The sequence below is a fragment of the Lucilia cuprina genome, chromosome 6, assembly GCF_022045245.1.
Source record: "Lucilia cuprina isolate Lc7/37 chromosome 6, ASM2204524v1, whole genome shotgun sequence".
NCBI classification, from domain to species: domain Eukaryota; kingdom Metazoa; phylum Arthropoda; class Insecta; order Diptera; family Calliphoridae; genus Lucilia; species Lucilia cuprina.
In genome coordinates, this window is record NC_060954.1 from 58306176 (window position 1) to 58324385 (window position 18210).

At 27.5% G+C, this 18210-nt stretch overlaps 2 protein-coding genes across 2 annotated transcripts; both read right to left on the reverse strand.

Annotated features, from left to right (window-relative positions):
- Positions 1-2915: 2915 nt before the first annotated feature.
- LOC111681712 (GTP-binding protein Rit2) lies at positions 2916-7092 on the reverse strand. Its single transcript, XM_023443600.2, has 4 exons — positions 6363-7092; positions 5966-6022; positions 3514-3779; positions 2916-3448 (listed from the first exon to the last, which is right to left on the reverse strand). The coding sequence occupies exons 1-4, from the start codon at positions 6610-6612 to the stop codon at positions 3197-3199; spliced, it is 825 nt and encodes a 274-aa protein (XP_023299368.2). The 5' UTR covers positions 6613-7092; the 3' UTR covers positions 2916-3196.
- A 2150-nt stretch (positions 7093-9242) lies between these two features.
- LOC111681710 (aldo-keto reductase family 1 member B1) lies at positions 9243-10492 on the reverse strand. The gene has a single exon (XM_023443598.2). The coding sequence runs from the start codon at positions 10270-10272 to the stop codon at positions 9337-9339; it is 936 nt and encodes a 311-aa protein (XP_023299366.2). The 5' UTR covers positions 10273-10492; the 3' UTR covers positions 9243-9336.
- Between the last annotated feature and the right edge of the window lie 7718 nt (positions 10493-18210).

Sequence of the window (18210 nt, forward strand, 5' to 3'; positions counted from 1 at the left end):
ACTAGACTATAGACTAGACTATAGACTAGACTATAGACTAGACTATAGACTAGACTATAGACTAGACTATAGACTAGACTATAGACTAGACTATAGACTAGACTATAGACTAGACTATAGACTAGACTATAGACTAGACTATAGACTAGACTATAGACTAGACTATAGACTAGACTATAGGCTAGACTATAGACTAGACTATAGACTAGACTATAGACTAGACTATAGACTAGACTATAGACTAGACTATAGACTAGACTAAAGACTAGACTATAGACTAGACTATTTTAATTACTTTTCACTAATTAATCACATTTTAGTGAGGAATGACAGACTTACCAAAGTTATATGTATATTACACCTTAACCAAAAAAAGATTTTAATTAAATAGTTTGATTTAGTATTTTTTTTAGATAAATTTTATTTTTCAATTTTGTTTTTTTTTTTTCTTAACGTTTTACATTCAATACAATTTTGTTCTCTTTTTTTTGGATTTTTTTTAATTTTTATTATTAATGAGATTTCTAACATAAAAACTCTTTAATTTAATTTAAGAAGTTTTCTTTTGAATTCTTTATTTTTTTATATAAAGTATTTATGTTTGTATGTATGTATAATAAACAATTTTCACTATTTTATTAATAAATTCTGATAATTATTGTTTGCATAATTTTTTTGTTTTTTTCTTTCAATGATGTGTGATGATACTTTTTTTTTTTGTTAAATATTAAACAAGAATGTAAAATAACAATATTTAATAACAAATATTTTTTTCTTTAATAACAATAATTTGGTATGATTTGATATTTAAACAAAATTTTAAGAAATAAAATTTAATAATTTTTCTTAATTAAATGAGCAAATAATAAAGGAACTTTGTTAATAAACAGATAAATAAAAATAATTAGTGATTAAACAAAAAAAAATTGGAAGAGAAGAGTACAATATAATAAACAAAATATAAATTAAAATTTAACAAATTATATTTATCACAATATTTTAATAAAATACTGTACTTTACAAATAATATTTCAAAAAAACCGGGCAAGTGAAGTGAACTTTAAATAAACAAATAATTAAATATTTCTTTACAATAATTAATAATATTGTTAAGTTATTAATTGCTTGTTATATAATTTAGGAAAATATATTAACTAAAAGGAACTACTGTGACATCTTAATCCTTTCTTTCATATTTCTAAATTTTTTATTGCTTTTTTTAATGGTTAAAATTTGTGGAAAAAAATTATAATTAATATAGTGTCAGATCATAAATCGTTTGAAAGGAATATGTGTAAATTCGTATTTAACATTTTTTATTAGTTATCGGGAAGGATTTTGTGTTTAAATTTAAAATTGTGTTCTTTATTTAACAATAGACTTACAATTTATTAAGTTTTATGGGTTTGTTATAAAGAAATCTAACTAGTAAGATATTTAACAAATATGATTTACTTATATATATTTTTTAGGATTTTTTATAAGAGGACGTTTATTTTTATTAAGTTGGTGGTTAAATGTTGATGTTGACTTTTAAATTTTTGCTATATAACTCACTGAACTAGAACTGAATTAGAACTGAACTAGAACTGAACTAGAACTGAACTAGAACTGAGCTAGAACTGAACTAGAACTGAACTAGAACTGAAATGGAACTAAACTAGAACTGAAGTAGAACTGAACTGAACTATAACTGAACTAGAACTAGAACTGAACTAGAACTAGAACTGAACTAGAACTGAACTAGAACTGAACTAGAACTGAACTAGAACTGAACTAGAACTGAACTAGAACTGAACTAGAACTGAACTAGAACTGAACTAGAACTGAACTAGACCTGAACTAGAACTGAACTAGAACTGAACTAGATAAAAATACCGAAATGCAATTTAGTACCTTTAATACTAAAAAAGTACCCATTCTCCAGGAAGTTAACGATTGTTAGGAAGAACACACAAACCGGAGGTAATGTACTATTTATATAATATTGTTTATCATGGACTTATAATTTCTTGGATAGTATTTTCGAATTCTATTCAATTTTTAAAAATTTGTGTGTTTTTTGTTCAATCTTATACATAAAAAACATAAATGTTTTGTTTTAGGTAAGATTTTTTTAATTATAAAATAAATAACAAATTAAACTTAATAACTAAATAATAAAAAAAGAACATAATAAGTATTTGCATTTAGAACTTAAACGATGTTTTGAAATTATTAATATTATTATTTAAAATAATTTCTTTTGTGTGTTTTTGGACCTTGTAGCTTAAATATTTTCTTTTTTTTTACTTTCAAGTTATTTCCACAGTTAACATCTTATTAATGCAGATGTTGATTTTGAAACTTATAAACTATTTTATTTATATGTTGGGTTTAGTTCTTTCTGCTTTCTTATTATTTTTTTATATTAAATAATTAATAAATTAATATCAACTATTGAATAAATTCTTTGCATTTAAAGATTTCAGTATTTTTGTTTTCATGACATGATATTTGTTTTAATGAGTTTTCTTTCTTGCTTTAAAATTGGTAATTTTTCAACATTATTAATAATGTATTTTTTTAATATATGTTTTATTTTAATAAATATTAATGTATTTATGAGACAAAAAAAAATATTTTTGTTTTTTTTTATATGGAACATATTACTTTCTTTGACAAGAATATTGCACTAGTTTGAATAGAATTATGGGAAATAGTTTGAGATGCAAAAAAGAAGACATTCTTTTAGAATGTTTCCGATTTAATTAATTTACAAAAAAATGTTCTAGTACAATACTTTTTTTTTAATTTAACAAATCTACAAATAAAAGTAATTCAATTTTAAACAGTTACAACTCTTTAAAATTCTATAATTACTTTTTAATTTTCATTTACAACAATTATAAATTCATGTTATGTAACGTATTTTCTTTTTTTTTAAACTTAGTTTTACTAAACAAATTAATAACTTATTTGATTAAGGTTTTAAATATGTTTACTATGAAAATGTTTCAACAAAACTTCTCTAGTTAGTAATAGTAGTTTAGTAGTAATAGTTAGTAGTAAGTAGGGGGAGGGCGTAAATGTTCGATCATTCATACATTTTTCATAACAGATCGCCAAATCATAATAATCTATATAGATAGATAACTTTACTACAAAAGTCAAAGTTTTAATAATCGTATGAAGAAAAAAAAACTTTGTTTAGTTTTTAATTTAAATTGCGTCTTCTTCGAAATACTAAAGCAAATATAGAACGTATACGCCACCAGCGACTGCGCCGTCTTGAGTGTAACTTTTCGGAACTGGTGCCATTACCCAAAGCTTTTTGCTTTTCTTTGCGACGTATTTCACGTACTAAAGCGTAAAACGCTTCATCAATATACAAACGTAATGCGGCAGATGTTTCAAAAAATGGACAACCAAATTGATTGGCTAAATTGCGACCTTCCTCGGTGGAAACCTATTTTGAAAACAAATAAATTATTTATTAATTTATAATTATTATTTCGTTTATTTAATTTCTACCTTTCTCAGTGATTCTAAATCACTTTTATTTGCTATCAATACCACTGGTATATCTTCGGTTAATCTTACTCTTTGTATTAATTTTCGATATTCTGAAGCTTCCTCATAACTATGTCGATCGATTACCGAATAACAAATTATGAAACCCTCACCACATCGCATGTATTGATCACGCATTGCTGTGAATTCGACCTGTCCTGCAGTGTCGAGTATGTCCAATAATGCTGCTTCGCCATCGATAACCGCCTGCTGTTGATATGAATCCTCTGTAATAAAAAATAAAAAGGCTTAAGTGTTGTGTACAATATGTATTCGTTATAAGGAGATCAGTCTATAGACTAGTCAAAAGCATAGTTCCTAGACTATTCATAGACCATTAAGTGGTCTAGTCCGTAGAGGGGGGACTAGGACTAGTCAATAAACTAGTTAATCAATTTGTCCATAGGTTCGTCAATAGAATAGTCGATAGACTAATTAATTGAATAGTTCATAGATTAGGAAATATACAGTCCTTAGATTAGTTAATAATCAAGTCCATACAGTATTGAATGAACTAGTTCTTAGACAAGTTTGTAGGCTAGACCATTGACTAGTTCTTAGGCTAATCTATAAACTAGTTCCAACATAAAAAAATCCATACAAAAGTCCAGAGACTGGTCCAAAGTCTAGTCCATAGACTTATCAATATCATGTAGATCAGTCTTTAGACTATTGAATATAATAGTAGGGTTCTATAGTTGAAAAGAAAAGTCGATTTTTCGACTTTTTTCATTTAGTTAAAGTAGACTTTTATACTTTTAGTATCTTATAAATAGTCGACTTTTTCCGACTTTTCGAGTTTTTTCGACTTTTTCCAACTTTTTGACTATTTTCGACTTTTTTTAGTTTTTTCGACTTATCAATATCATGTAGATCAGTCTTAGAGATTTTTTCGATTTTTTGACTATTTTCGATTTTTTTCGCCTTTTTTCGAGTTTTTCCGACTATTTTAGAGTCTTTGACTTTTCTTCACTTTTTTTAAATTTTCGACTATTCTTTACTTTTTCTATTATTTTCGACTTTTTTCGTCTTTTTGACTATTTTTTTTACTTTTTTTGAGTTTTTCGACTATATTAGAGTTTTTTATTTTTTTCACTTTTTTAAAAATTTGGACTATTTTTGACTTTTTCTACTATTTTAGAGTTTTCGACTTTTTCCGACTTTTTTCGACTTTCTCCGAATTTAAGACTTTTTTCGATTTTTTTCGACTTTTTTCGGCTTTTATTTACAAAGTCGACTTTTCGACTTTTTTCATAGACGATAGTCGAGTTATCGACTTTTTTGGAACAAAATAGCCGACTTCGATTTTTTTCGACAAAAAGTCGATTGTTGAATATTCGAAAGTCGATTTATAGAACCCTATAGAGTAGTTGATAGTCTAGTCAAAGGAATAGTTCTTAGACTATTTATAATGCAGTCTGTGGTCTAGTCCGTAGAAAGGACTAAGACTAGGGAAGTTAATAGACATGTCCATAACCTTATTAATAAACTAGTCTACAGATTCGTTCATAGGTTAGTCAATAGACTAATCCATAGAATAGTCAATAGACTAATCAGTTGTATAGTCAATAGACCAGTACATAGACGTGTCAATTGACAAATCCATAGATTATTCAATATACTATTCCGTAGACTAGTTATTTTACAAGTCCATACAGTATTGAATAGACTAGTTCTTAGACAAGTTTATAGGCTAAACTCTTGACTAGATCTTAGGCTAATCCAAAAACTAGTTCAAACATACACAAGACCATAGACTAGTTCAATACATAGTAAAGTTCATTGAAAAGTGAAAAGACTACTAATAGAAGACTAGTTTATAGAATATTTAATAGAAAAGTTCTTACTGTATGAATAGATTACTCTAGACTAGACCAGTTCATAGGCTAGTCTATAGACTAGTTCATAGGCTAGTCTATAGACTAGTTCATAAGCTAGTCTACAGTTTAGTCAACAGAGTAGTATACAGTCTAGTTAAAAGACTAGTATACAGTCTAGTCAAAAGAATAGTCTAAATAGTGTATAGGCTAATCCTTAAACTAGTTCTTAGGTTAGTCCATTTATTAGTTCATAGGTTATTTCATATATTAGTCCAATGTCCAGTCATTAGCATATATTGCTCATTTTACAAACTTGATACACGGGCGGCCAAACGGATATGTCTCAGAATCTAATAAGCACTCACACTTTTATGGGTCTACGACCAATATTTTAATAGATTACAAACGGCATAACTAGATAAATATACTGAATTCTCTATGATATTAGTTAGATATATTACTAATATGCCGTGTGGTACTGCAGTTCATTTAGATGTCAAAATGTAAAAAAAAGTACAGTACAGATTTTGCCAACCTTGATATGTAGTGTAAACAATATCCTGTATTGTTTTTATAAATTGTATTAAACTTACCAATTGTAGGGTCATGATAATCCAAAAAATTGTGACTAACAAATTGTAGCGTAACAGCTGTTTTGTGTTTTGTATCCACACACCAACAAAAAAAAAAAAAAAAAAGAAAACAGCAAAAGAAAGCGAAATGCCAATAAACGAAGAAAATGTAGACGTCAATCAACAAAATAACAGCGCACGACAGCGGCAACAGCAGAAGAAGAACCCACCATATCATAACAGCCAACAAAAGTCGTCAAAACAAAAACAAAGAAATTCGATGTTAAAAAGAAATAGAAAGAAAAAAAGTGGTAACGAAAATTTATTGATTTTTCACTGAAGACGCAGAAAAATTTATGAAAAAAGGCAAAGAATCCATATTATATGGATTTGTTAGTTGCGGAATTGTATTATTTACCCGATTTGCCAACACCACCATCACCTAAAATAACAATTTTATAGACACGCAAACCGCCACGCATATTCTGGGGAGGAGCATTTGGTGGTTTCATGGCCAAATGACCGATCTCTTTGCGTCCACCAAAGCCTACGCCAATGCCACCTCCCGCATTATTAATGCTGGCATTGTTTTCCTTATCATTGGCTAGCTTTAGTTTAGAGGATTTCTTGAGGGCAGCACACCCTATCGAAGACATATCACCAGCCATTTAGCTGCTCCAAGAGGCAACAGAAGCTTTTTGTGGCTTCTATTATTTTTTGCTCTCTTGGCTGTTGGTTGCAATGAAAACTGACCTTGAACTAGACGCGTTGTTAACATAAACAATTATAACAACAAATTTAGGAATAGGAACCGTTTTATTTTTTAGTTTTATTTACTGTTAAAATTAAAAAAACTTGGAACTATAGCCGATTTTGGATTCCCCGTTTAGCCAAAATATACCTACGTAACGACCGATTGACCGTCGACCGTACGTACGACCGTGCGTTGCTATTATACACTTAAATATTTGTTTGTTTGTTTGTATTTTTTGATTTCTGCGAGCGAACGGTTAAGGGAGGGACGTATTTAGTTGATATTTCGTTTTTATATTTTTATTATTTCGGTTGGATTTATTTGTTATCTTAAAAAAGAAAAGAACAAATATTAACGTTTAACACTATTAAAATTAAAATTTTTAAATGGCACGTGTTTTTTGTTCAACATTTTTTATATTTATTTTCTAATAATTTTCATAAACTTAAAAATTACTGTAGTTGTAGTGTGTATATATAATTTGTATTAATTTTTTTTGTTATAGGAAAAACAAAAAAACCGAGAAGAACTAAGAAAATTTTCACATTTTACACACAATTTTCTTCTCCAACTGGCGAACAAAACACAACCAACAACCACCCCTGTTGTGTTTTGGTGGTGTTTTTCTTTTTTTGCTTTTCTTCGATTCATTTTCCTTTCATTAATATCTTGTGAATATTTTGCGTATTTTTTTTTCGTAATAATCATTTGTATTTGTGGTTGATTTTCATTATCTTTAGTTGTTTTTCTCAAGTTTTTTGTTGTTATTGAGAAAATCTTAAGGGAAAATTTAATTTGAAATAGTAAAAAGCTTTTTTATTTAACGTTTTAAAACAGATTTTGTTGGGTTTGTGTCTAAGCTACAAGTATTTATTTCAAAAGTTTACACTATAAGTAATTGTGCTTTATGCAAAAGTACCAGAGGCATTGAAAGGCTTTATCACAAAAAAGGTCCTTTTCACTTTTTTTATGAAGGCATCGTTATGATGTTTAAAATTATGAACAAAAAATTTCATTTTTGTTGGGAAATATGGGCGTTAACTTTCAACTATATTACATAGAATAATAATACGAGTGTTTTGAAGTAATTTTGGATTAATGGATAATTAATCTCCTCTATAGGAAGCTGTTATTAGGTCTCCGAACAAAATACATAGTAGATAGATAGATAGATAGATAGATAGATAGATAGATAGATAGATAGATAGATAGATAGATAGATAGATAGATAGATAGATAGATAGATAGACAGATAGATAGATAGATAGATAGATAGATAGATAGATAGATAGATAGATAAATAGATAGATAGATAGATAGATAGATAGATAGATAGATAGATGGATAGAGAGATAGATAAATAGATAGATAGATAGATAGATAGATAGATAGATAGATAGATAGATAGATAGATAGATAGATATATAGATATATAGATAGATAGATAGATAGATATATAGATAGATAGATAGATAGATAGATAGATAGATAGATAGATAGATAGATAGATAGATAGATAGATAGATAGATAGATAGATAGATAGATAGATAGATAGATAGATAGATAGATAGATAGATAGATAGATAGATAGATAGATAGATAGATAGGTAAATAGTTAGTTAATTAGTTAGTTAGTTGGATAGTTAGTTGGATAGTTAGTTAATTAGTTAGTTAGTTAGTTAGTTAGTTAGTTAGTTGGTTAGTTAGGTAGTCAGATAGTTAGTTAGTTAATTAGTTAGTTAGTTGGATAGTTAGTTAGTTAAATAATTAGTTAATTAGTTAGTTAGTTAATTAGGTAGTCAGATAGTTAGTAAGTTAGTTAGTTAGTTAGTTAGTTACTTAGTTGGATAGTTAGTTAATTAATTAGTTAGTTAGTAAGTTAGTTAGTGGGTTAGTTAGGTAGTCAGATAGTTAGTTAGTTAATTAGATAGTTAGTTAGTTGGATAGTTAGTTAATTAGTTAGTTAGTTGGATAGGTAGTTAGTTATTTAGTTAGTTAGTTAGTTAGCGTCTATGGTAATATTGTGCACACGCTATGAAATTGGACACATGGTCTTCATTTCGCCGAACCCCTATGCAATCGTACCCCCATAGAACTTTTCGGCTCATAATATCATTAAATGTTCTATTATATAAATCAAACAAGCAAAATTTTTATACCTTTAAAGAACTTCAAATGACACCACCGTGTTTTGAAAGAAACGGGCATCATTTGACCTTAGCCCCCATATAAACTTCTCTTCTGAAAATGACTTGAAGTTCAAAATACGCTTATGAAGGAAACGTACATTTCTCTTTTACCTCTACTCCCCTATGAACCCTCTTATAGAAAAACTAGTTTTTTTTGTTAACAATAAGTGAAAATATTCCGGAATTAAGGAAAAGAGAAAAATAATTAAATGCTTTATTATTTAAAAAATAATACAAATTTTTAACATATTGGCTGGTCGGCCATGTCCGACTATACATTCATACTTCATTTTTATTGAAAATAAATTGCGGTTAAATATTGTATTCAAATATTTTTTTTATTTATAATTAAACTTTACAATTGTATGGTGATTCAAAAATTTTTCTTATATTTTATTGAATTACTATATTTAATTAAACTAAAACATATTAAACTTATAAACTAAACTTAAAATTCCGTATTAAATGGAAAATATTTATGATGACTCATGCCGCTAAACGGTATCAATCTGCGGCCCGTATTATAACCATCCATTATCTTCATATCTTCGGCACTTAATTCAAAATCAAAACAATTAAAGTTTTCGGCAATACGAGATTTCTTTACCGATTTCGGTATAACAATACAACCCAGTTGTATTAAGTAACGCAAACATATTTGCGCAGGTGTACGTCCATAACGTTGGGCCAAATCTTGAGCCGTTTGATCATATAAAAATGCTGGCCATTTGTGTTCGGGTTTTGGTCTAGCCAAGGGAGCATAGGCGGTTATGAAAATTTGTCTTTCACGAGAGAATTCTATGAGTTTTTTCTGATTCAGGGCAGGATGACATTCAACTTGATTTACCAACGGACGTATGCGGCAGTTTTGTAATACTCTATCAGTTTGTTCAGCATTAAAATTAGACAAACCAATACCTTTAACTAAACCCAAATCCACTAGCTTTTCCATAGCTTTCCAAGTATCCAAATAATCGGTATCACTTAATTGACTGCCACCATGAACATTTTCATCGCCACAATAAACTTGACCCACAGGGAAGTGCATGAGATAGAGATCAATGTAGTCAAGCGATAGATTACTTAAACTTTTGCGACAGGCATGCTCTACTAATTCAGGATCATGATGTATGCCACCCAATTTAGTGACTACAAATATATCTTCTCTTTTGATAACACCTTCGGCTATTTTAGCTTTAATTGCTCTGCCCACTTCATGCTCATTTTCATAAACAAAGGCGGTATCTATGTGGCGATAACCCACATCTATGGCATCCTTAACCGAACGTTCAGCATCGTTTTCATAGGAACGCCAGGTGCCCAAACCCACCACGGGCATTTCTTGTCCATTGCTTAGTTTAACACAAGGAGCCAATTTCGCCATATTTCTTTTTTTTTTTTGTTTTTCTTGTAATGTTTTGTTGACACTGCACTTGATTTAGATTTTATTCAATAATCTTATCTGTTGATTTTATTATGTATTTTTTTTTACAAATTTCTGTTTAGTCACTATAGTTTATTTAGTTGCTGCTTAGTAGAGCTCTTGCTACACTAGTGAACTTATTGAATATTTATTATAAACTGCAAAGAGTTTTTAAAAGTTCGAATGTTTATAGTGCTTAAGATTTCTCTTATAAACTCAATACCAGTTTATTTATAATAATAAAAAGGGTTGCCGAAGTTTGGTATTTTGTTAAAAACAAAAACAAATAATAAATTCAAAAGAAATATTTTTTGTTCCATCAGAATTATAATTGCTGTAAATGTCTATTTTAAGCAACACTTGCAAAAACAGCTGTTTATTGTTTATGTTTTGAACTGAAAGTTCACAATACTACAAAGTTTCTTGCCCTTAAAACCATAACTGAAAACCTCTATCATTCGTTAAAACACGAATAAATTGGTTCCGAGTTTAGTTAAGTAAAGATATTTTAAAGGTTCTAACATACGTCAACACTATCACGTAAAGTGTCTGACGCCTTCAACATATGAATCATATTATATATAGTTTCCTTTTTTTAATTGAGAAATATTATATTAAATAAAATATGTATTTTATCATGTGATATGATCATTTTGGGTATTTTCTTCAATTTCGTTACGGCAACCCTGCCAACTAATGACTCATTACGTTATTCATTTACTCTTTATTGAATTGTATACAAAAACAAAGTACTCTTGCAAAAAAGAAGCTTTTGTAAACCAAACAAGTAGGAAAGTATAGTCGGGCATGGCCGACCATATAATACCCTACACCATGAGTATATTTTTAAAATTTTTACTTTTTATAAAATTTTTATTTTTTATAAAGAAAGTTTTATGTTGAATATTACCAATAATTCCAAAATATTTAAGCAATTTATTGATAAAAAACTAAAATTTCTAAATGAGGCATTATATAGGTCAAATATGGGCCGATCCTCGGTAAATTTGGGAAAAGGATATATTTCTAAATAACAGTTAGTTTTGTTGAGTTTCATTGCGATACAAATGGTTACAAGTCAATTTTAGACGTTTAAGTCATTTTTTGAAGGGGGGTTTGTACGGGGGCTAGGGTCAAATATAGGCCGATCCTTACGAAAATCTGCAGCGTCATTTATACTTATATAAAACTTATTTGTGCCAATTTTTAAAGAGATAGCAGAATATTTGACGTAATTATGGCATAAAAAGTTCAAATCGGGAGGTACGGTTGTATGGGGGCTAGGTGAAATAATGGACCGATTTCAACCATTTTCAATAGGCTTCGTCCCTGTGCCAAAAAACATGCTTGGTCCAAATTTCATCAAATTATCTTGAAAATTGCGGCCTGTACCTTGCGCACAAGGTTTACATGGACAGCCAGCCAGCCACCCAGCCGGACAGACGGACGGACGGACATGTCTTAATCGACTCAAAAAATTATTCTGAATCGATCGGTATACTTTAAGGTGGGTATTGGACCAATATTTTTGTATGTTACAAACATCAGCACAAATTTATAATACCCTCCCCACTATAGTGGTGTAGGGTATAAAAAGCTTGGGAATTCTTTAGCAAATGTTATGCTACGATGACGTTGTAGTGATGTCAGCGCTACATAATATTAGGTGGCGAGACAAATATTGTCCTAATTTAAGGTCAAGAAAAGGGGTTGATAAAAAACCAGCTTTGCTCCGTGATGTGACTACCTACTAACTAACTAACTAACTAACTAACTAACTAACTAATAACTAACTAACTAACTAACTAACTAATTAACTAATTAACTAACTAACTAACTAACTAACTAACTAACTAACTAACTAACTAACTAACTAACTAACTAACTAACTAACTAACTAACTAACTAACTAACTAACTAACTTAACTAACTAACTAACTAACTAACTAACTAATTAACTAACTAACTAACTAACTAACTAACTAACTAACTAACTAACTAACTGACTAACAAAACCAACCAACTAACTACCTAACTAACTAACTAATTAACTAACTAACTGACTAACTACTAAATGACGATTTTGTAAGTGTAGTTACTTTCTGAAAGTAACTACCTAACTAACTAACTAATTAACTAACTAACTAACTGACTAACTACTAAATGACGATTTTGTAAGTGTAGTTACTTTCTGAAAGGGCACTTTGCAGAGGACCTTTGGGGCTTTCAGAGAAAGCATTTTTGGCAATTTTGCAAAATAAAATTTATACGTTGACACGGTTGTTAGACATTTTCTGACAACATTGCAAGGTCTAACAACCGTGTATACAAACAATTTATATAAAATACAATACTATTTGCAGAGACCAAATTATCGAAATAAGTTTTTCTTGTCCGGGATATCGGAGGCTGCAATCTCAATAATTAGATTATTAGTTAATTTGAAAGAAGTATGAGTATATACACCAAATCCGAAGAAAAACAACCATAACGGGCCTGTTGTGTGCTGGTTAAGCGCCTTAGATGGGAGTCGTACCCACCACCTTTAACTACCAGACTAGAAAACTAACCTAATGCAGGCCACTATCTCGATAAATAATTGAAATGAAATATTCCATTTTAAACAAATAAAACACATGTGTATTTTTTGTAATTTTTTACAATAAATTTCAATATTTTATTTATTAATTTATTTTATTTTTGGAATGAGAATAATAGTTTGTTTAAAGTTTTATTTAAAAAGTAAGTTGTTGTATTTTTTATTTATAATTTCTTTAAAAGATACTATTGCTATTAATTTGTCTCTTATTTGTTTTGTTTTTTATTTTTTCATAATAATATTTTTATATTTTTTTTATATTTAATTTATTTCAATTTGAATCTGTTGTCATTTAGGCTTATATTGCACAAAACACTTTAAATTGTTCATTATCGTTTTAAAGTTTTTCTTGGGAAAATGTTCATTTATTGTTTAATTAAAAGGAAAATGTAAAGACACAAATTTTGTTTTTAATATTTTACTTCATTTCACTTGTTTGCACATTTAATTTATTTATTTAAATTGTTTATAAATTTGTGTGTTTTGTGTAAATTGTTATTTACTTAAGTGTTAATTGGAGTTTAACTTCTTACAGTGAGTAATTATTATTATTTTTAAGTTTTGTTTTAATAAATTTTTTGTTTTTTTCTCTCGGTTTTATTTTAAAACAATTTGTGTTGTTTGTTGTTTAAACTATTTGTTGTTTGTGTAATGTTTGGTAGTTTAAGGGAAAAAAAGGGAAAATTTTTTAAAAAATTTTCTTGTTAAATTAAAATTTGAATTATTTTTTTTCTATTAAAGATTGTCCAATCTAATCACATTTAAATCTTATTTTTTATTTATTTTATTTTTTTACATTTAATTTCTACAATTTTAGAAAAAAATTAAGAAAATATTTTAGTTTTATTTTTGTTATTTAACATTTTTTTTAAAAAGTTTAGCTAATTTTTTTGCTTTCGTTTTTAGTTTTATAAGGAAAATTTTAGTTTTTTTTGTTTGGACGTTTGAAAACGGTTACAATAGTTTAAAGTAATAATTAAAAGGCTTGTGGTTGTTGTATTTTTATTATTTAGTTTACAGAAAATATTATTCTGTTAATTATATAAATAGATTTCCTTAATCAATCCATTAAAGTAATTGGTATTAGAGTTTAGATTTGTCTTTATTTTATAAACAATTTGTTTATATTTATTTTTTATTAAAAAAATTAAAAAAAAAAATTAAAACAACAGATTTGTAAAAAGAAATTATGGTTTTATTAAAGTATTTTATATTGTTGTTTATAAAAAATTCGTTTTTTGTTAAGAAACCTTATAATTTTCCAAAAAAATATTGTTGCTTACACATTCAAAAATGGATATAAATTTGAAAGAAATATGTTTCTTTTTACACAATTTAATGGATTAAACACAGATATTTTCAAAACTTTTACACACTTATAAATCTGACTTCACCAAAAACTTTTAAAATCCAGCAATAGTCTAGCATATAGCCTACTGGAGTCTATAATATAGTTTAGAGTCTAATATATAGTCTAGTCTATAGTCTCGTACTAGTACTAGACTATAATCTAGTCTATAATCTAGTCTATAGTCTAGACTATAATCTAGTCCATAGTCTAGTCTATAGTCTAGTCTATAGTCTAGTCTATAGTCTAGTCTATAGTCTAGTCTATAGTCTAGTCTATAGTCTAGTCTATAGTCTAGTCTATAGTGTAGTCTATAGTCTAGTCTATAGTGTAGTCTATAGTCTAGTCTATAGTCTAGTCTATAGTCTAGTCTATAGTCTAGTCTATAGTCTAGTCTATAGTCTAGTCTATAGTCTAGTCTATAGTCTAGTCTATAGTCTAGTCTATAGTCTAGTCTATAGTCTAGTCTATATAGTCAAGTCTATAGTCTAGTCTATAGTCTAGTCTATAGTCTAGTCTATAGTCTAGTCTATAGTCTAGTCTATAGTCTAGTCTATAGTCTAGTCTATAGTCTATAGTCTAGTCTATAGTCTAGTCTATAGTCTAGTCTATAGTCTAGTCTATAGTCTATAGTCTAGTCTATAGTCTAGTCTATAGTCTAGTCTATAGTCTATAGTCTATAGTCTAGTCTATAGTCTAGTCTATAGTCTAGTCTATAGTCTAGTCTATAGTCTAGTCTATAGTCTAGTCTATAGTCTAGTCTATAGTCTAGTCTATAGTCTAGTCTATAGTCTAGTCTATAGTCTAGTCTATAGTCTAGTCTATAGTCTAGTCTATAGTCTAGTCTATAGTCTAGTCTATAGTCTATAGTCTATAGTCTAGTCTATAGTCTAGTCTATAGTCTAGTCTTTAGTCTAGTCTATAGTCTAGTCTATAGACTAGTCTATAGTCTAGTCTATAGTCTAGTCTATAGTCTAGTCTATAGTCTAGTCTATAGTCTAGTCTATAGTCTAGTCTGTAGTCTAGTCTATAGTCTAGTCTGTAGTCTAGTCTATATTCTAGTCTATAGTCGAGTCTATAGTCCAGTCTATAGTCTAGTCTATAGTCTAGTCTATTGTCTAGTCTATAGTCTAGCCTATAGTCTAGTCTATAATCTAGTCTATAATCTAGTCTATAGTCTAGTCTATAATCTAGTCTGTAGTCTAGTCTATATTCTACTCTATAGTCTAGTCTATAATCTAGTCTATAATATAGTCTATAGTCTAGTCTATAGTCTAGTCTATAGTCTAGTTTATAGTCTAGTCTATAGTCTAGTCAATAGTCTAGTCTAGAGTCTAGTCTTTATCCTAGTTTAAAGTTTAGTCTAGCTTATAGATCAGTCTATAGCCTAGTATATAGTCTAGTGTATATTATAGACTATAGTATAGTCTTTAATATATTCTATAGTCTATTCTCTAATCTAGTCTATAGTATAATAGTCTATAGTGTAGTCTATAGTTTACTCTATCATTTAGTCTATAGTCTACTCTACAATTTAGTCTTTAGACTAGTCTATAGTTTAGTCTATAGTCTAGTCTTAATTCTAGTCTATAGTCGATTTCATAGTCTTATCTATAGTCTAACATATAGTCAATAGTATAGTCTATTGTCGGGTCTTTATTCTAGTCTACAGTATAGTCTTTATTCTAGTCTATGGTCTTAATTATAGTGTATAGTCTGGTTCATAGTCTAATCTATAATCAAGTCCATAGGCTAATCTTTAGACGGGTTTATGGTATAGTCTAAAGTCGGGTCTTTATTCTAGTTCATAGTCTAGTTTATATTCTAGTTTACAACATCCAAACTTTGTGTTTCTTTTTCACATCCGTATAAAGTCCATTAACTGTGTTATCAAGAGAATTAAGTAAATTATAGTTTATTCTGTTTCTTTGTATTATCTATGAACAATTAAGTTTTGAACTGGTTTTCTAGATTAAAGTATGAGGCATTTGATAGTTAAAGGGTTTAATTTTTAAGTGAGAGACCCGTTTTTATTATATATATTAAAAAAAAGATTTGTTAAGTTCTTTACAGAGATTTGTTAAAAGTGCTTGTTATATAAATTTAAGTCAATATGTATTTTTTACAAGTATTCTAGAGTTAATGCTAAAAACATTTATGATTATTATTTGTTTATTAAATTTTTTACATATAAATAAAATAGAATTTTATTTAATAATACATTTTATATAATTAGTTTATATAAATATATTGTTTATATATTATTTATGTTAACAATTAACAAGGTCCCTCTCCAGTTTTTTATTTATGTTTTTATAAATTTTGTTTTTTTGTTGTTTATAAAAAATTAAGTTTTAAATTATAAAAAAAACATGATTTTGTTTTTTTTTAAGCTTAAAAGCACAAATTACTTTAAAGCTTCGTCTCTTTTTGTGGCCGATTTTTTGTACTTTTTACTTCAAACTGATGTTTCTTTCGGTTTTTCTTTTTTTTTTTTGTTCACTAATAAATATTATAAAATTTTCTATATATTTTTGTTTTAAATTAAAAACAAATTACACCAATTATGAATATTTTAATTAATTTTACTTACAGACATTTACAAACATATTACAAATAGCACTTATCACAGGATGTTTTAAGAGGGGTAAAGAATGTTTGAAAGGAAAATTTTAAAGAGAAAGACTAGAGTTGTAGATAACTTGAAAATATATATAAAAATTGTTTTTAATTAAAACTTAAACTTTTTTACTAAAATTATATTTTAAACCGATAAATAAAAACTTCTTTATATCTAGTTCCTTTAAATAAATAAATTCCTTGGAAGTTATTTACCTTAAACCCCTCCCTAGACATTAGTTTTCCAACAGTTTATTTCTGTATTTCCAAATTTTTAAATAATAATATTTTATAAGAAAAAAAAAAACATTTTTTTTGATTTTATTTATTTAAGTTTTGTTTAAAAAAATATTAAAATTTTATTATATATTTTTGTTAAAAGTACTTTAAAAATTAAAAAATAAAATTTTCTTTTAAAATAAAAAAAAACTAATTAAAACAAATACTTAATTATAAGCTTAGCATTTAAAAGTGAAAAGAAAATAACAATTTACAAAAATAATAATAATAATTTACAAAATTTACAAAAAATTTTAATAAAAACTTAATTATAATAAAAATAATTTTCAAATTTCTATAATAATTTTTCTTTAGCTTTATGAAGTTTTGTAAAGAGTTTAGAAAAATATATGCTAGTAGATTTTTTTTTATGTTTATTATACAAAGAAAATATTTACAAGTTTGGGGATTAAAAGATTTCTTAAAGGAATAATACTACATATAGAAGAGGGAGGAAGCTTTTATCGGATTCAATTTGCAATAAAAAAGTTCATTAAAAGACTTTTTTAAATTAAGACTTGAATTTCAGACTATTGTTTTAACTTCTAAAGTGTGTTTTGATGTGAAATATTAATACCTGGTCAATGGACTAGTTAATAGCCTAGTCTTTACTATAGATCAGTCTATAGTTTCATCTTTACAGCAGTATATAGTCTCAACTATAAATCATAGCCTAAAGATCAGTCTATAGGCTCGATTATAGATCAATCTATAGTCTTGACTAATTATAGTCCATAATCCCGACTATAGATTTGTTTATAGCCTTGATTATAGATCAGTTTATAGTATTGACTATAGATCAGTTAATAGTCTCGACTATATATCAGTTTATATTCTCTATAGATTAAAATTAATCTATAGACTCGAATATAAAACGGTCTATAGTCTTCTCTATCGATCACTCGAATCTCGACTACCGATCAATCAAAAAAGAAATACACTATAGTGTAACAAAAAAAAAAAAAAAATAAGTCGTTGATTTAATCTTAATAATTTCTTTTATTTCAATTTAATAAATTTGGTTCCCGAGAGGTTTATTTTATAAGTTTTTTTT

What these genes read in the sequence shown, in the direction of transcription:
- LOC111681712 (XM_023443600.2), bottom strand. Translation starts at nt 6,612, where the DNA reads ATGGCTGGTGATATGTCTTCGATAGGGTGTGCTGCCCTCAAGAAATCC. An exon ending in TGGTGGTGTTGGCAAATCGG is followed by an intron (nt 6,023 to 6,362) that starts GTAAATAATACA and finishes AACACAAAACAG; the next exon opens with CTGTTACGCTACAATTTGTT. An exon ending in ATTTAGAATCACTGAGAAAG is followed by an intron (nt 3,449 to 3,513) that starts GTAGAAATTAAA and finishes TTTTCAAAATAG; the next exon opens with GTTTCCACCGAGGAAGGTCG.
- LOC111681710 (XM_023443598.2), bottom strand. Translation starts at nt 10,272, where the DNA reads ATGGCGAAATTGGCTCCTTGTGTTAAACTAAGCAATGGACAAGAAATG.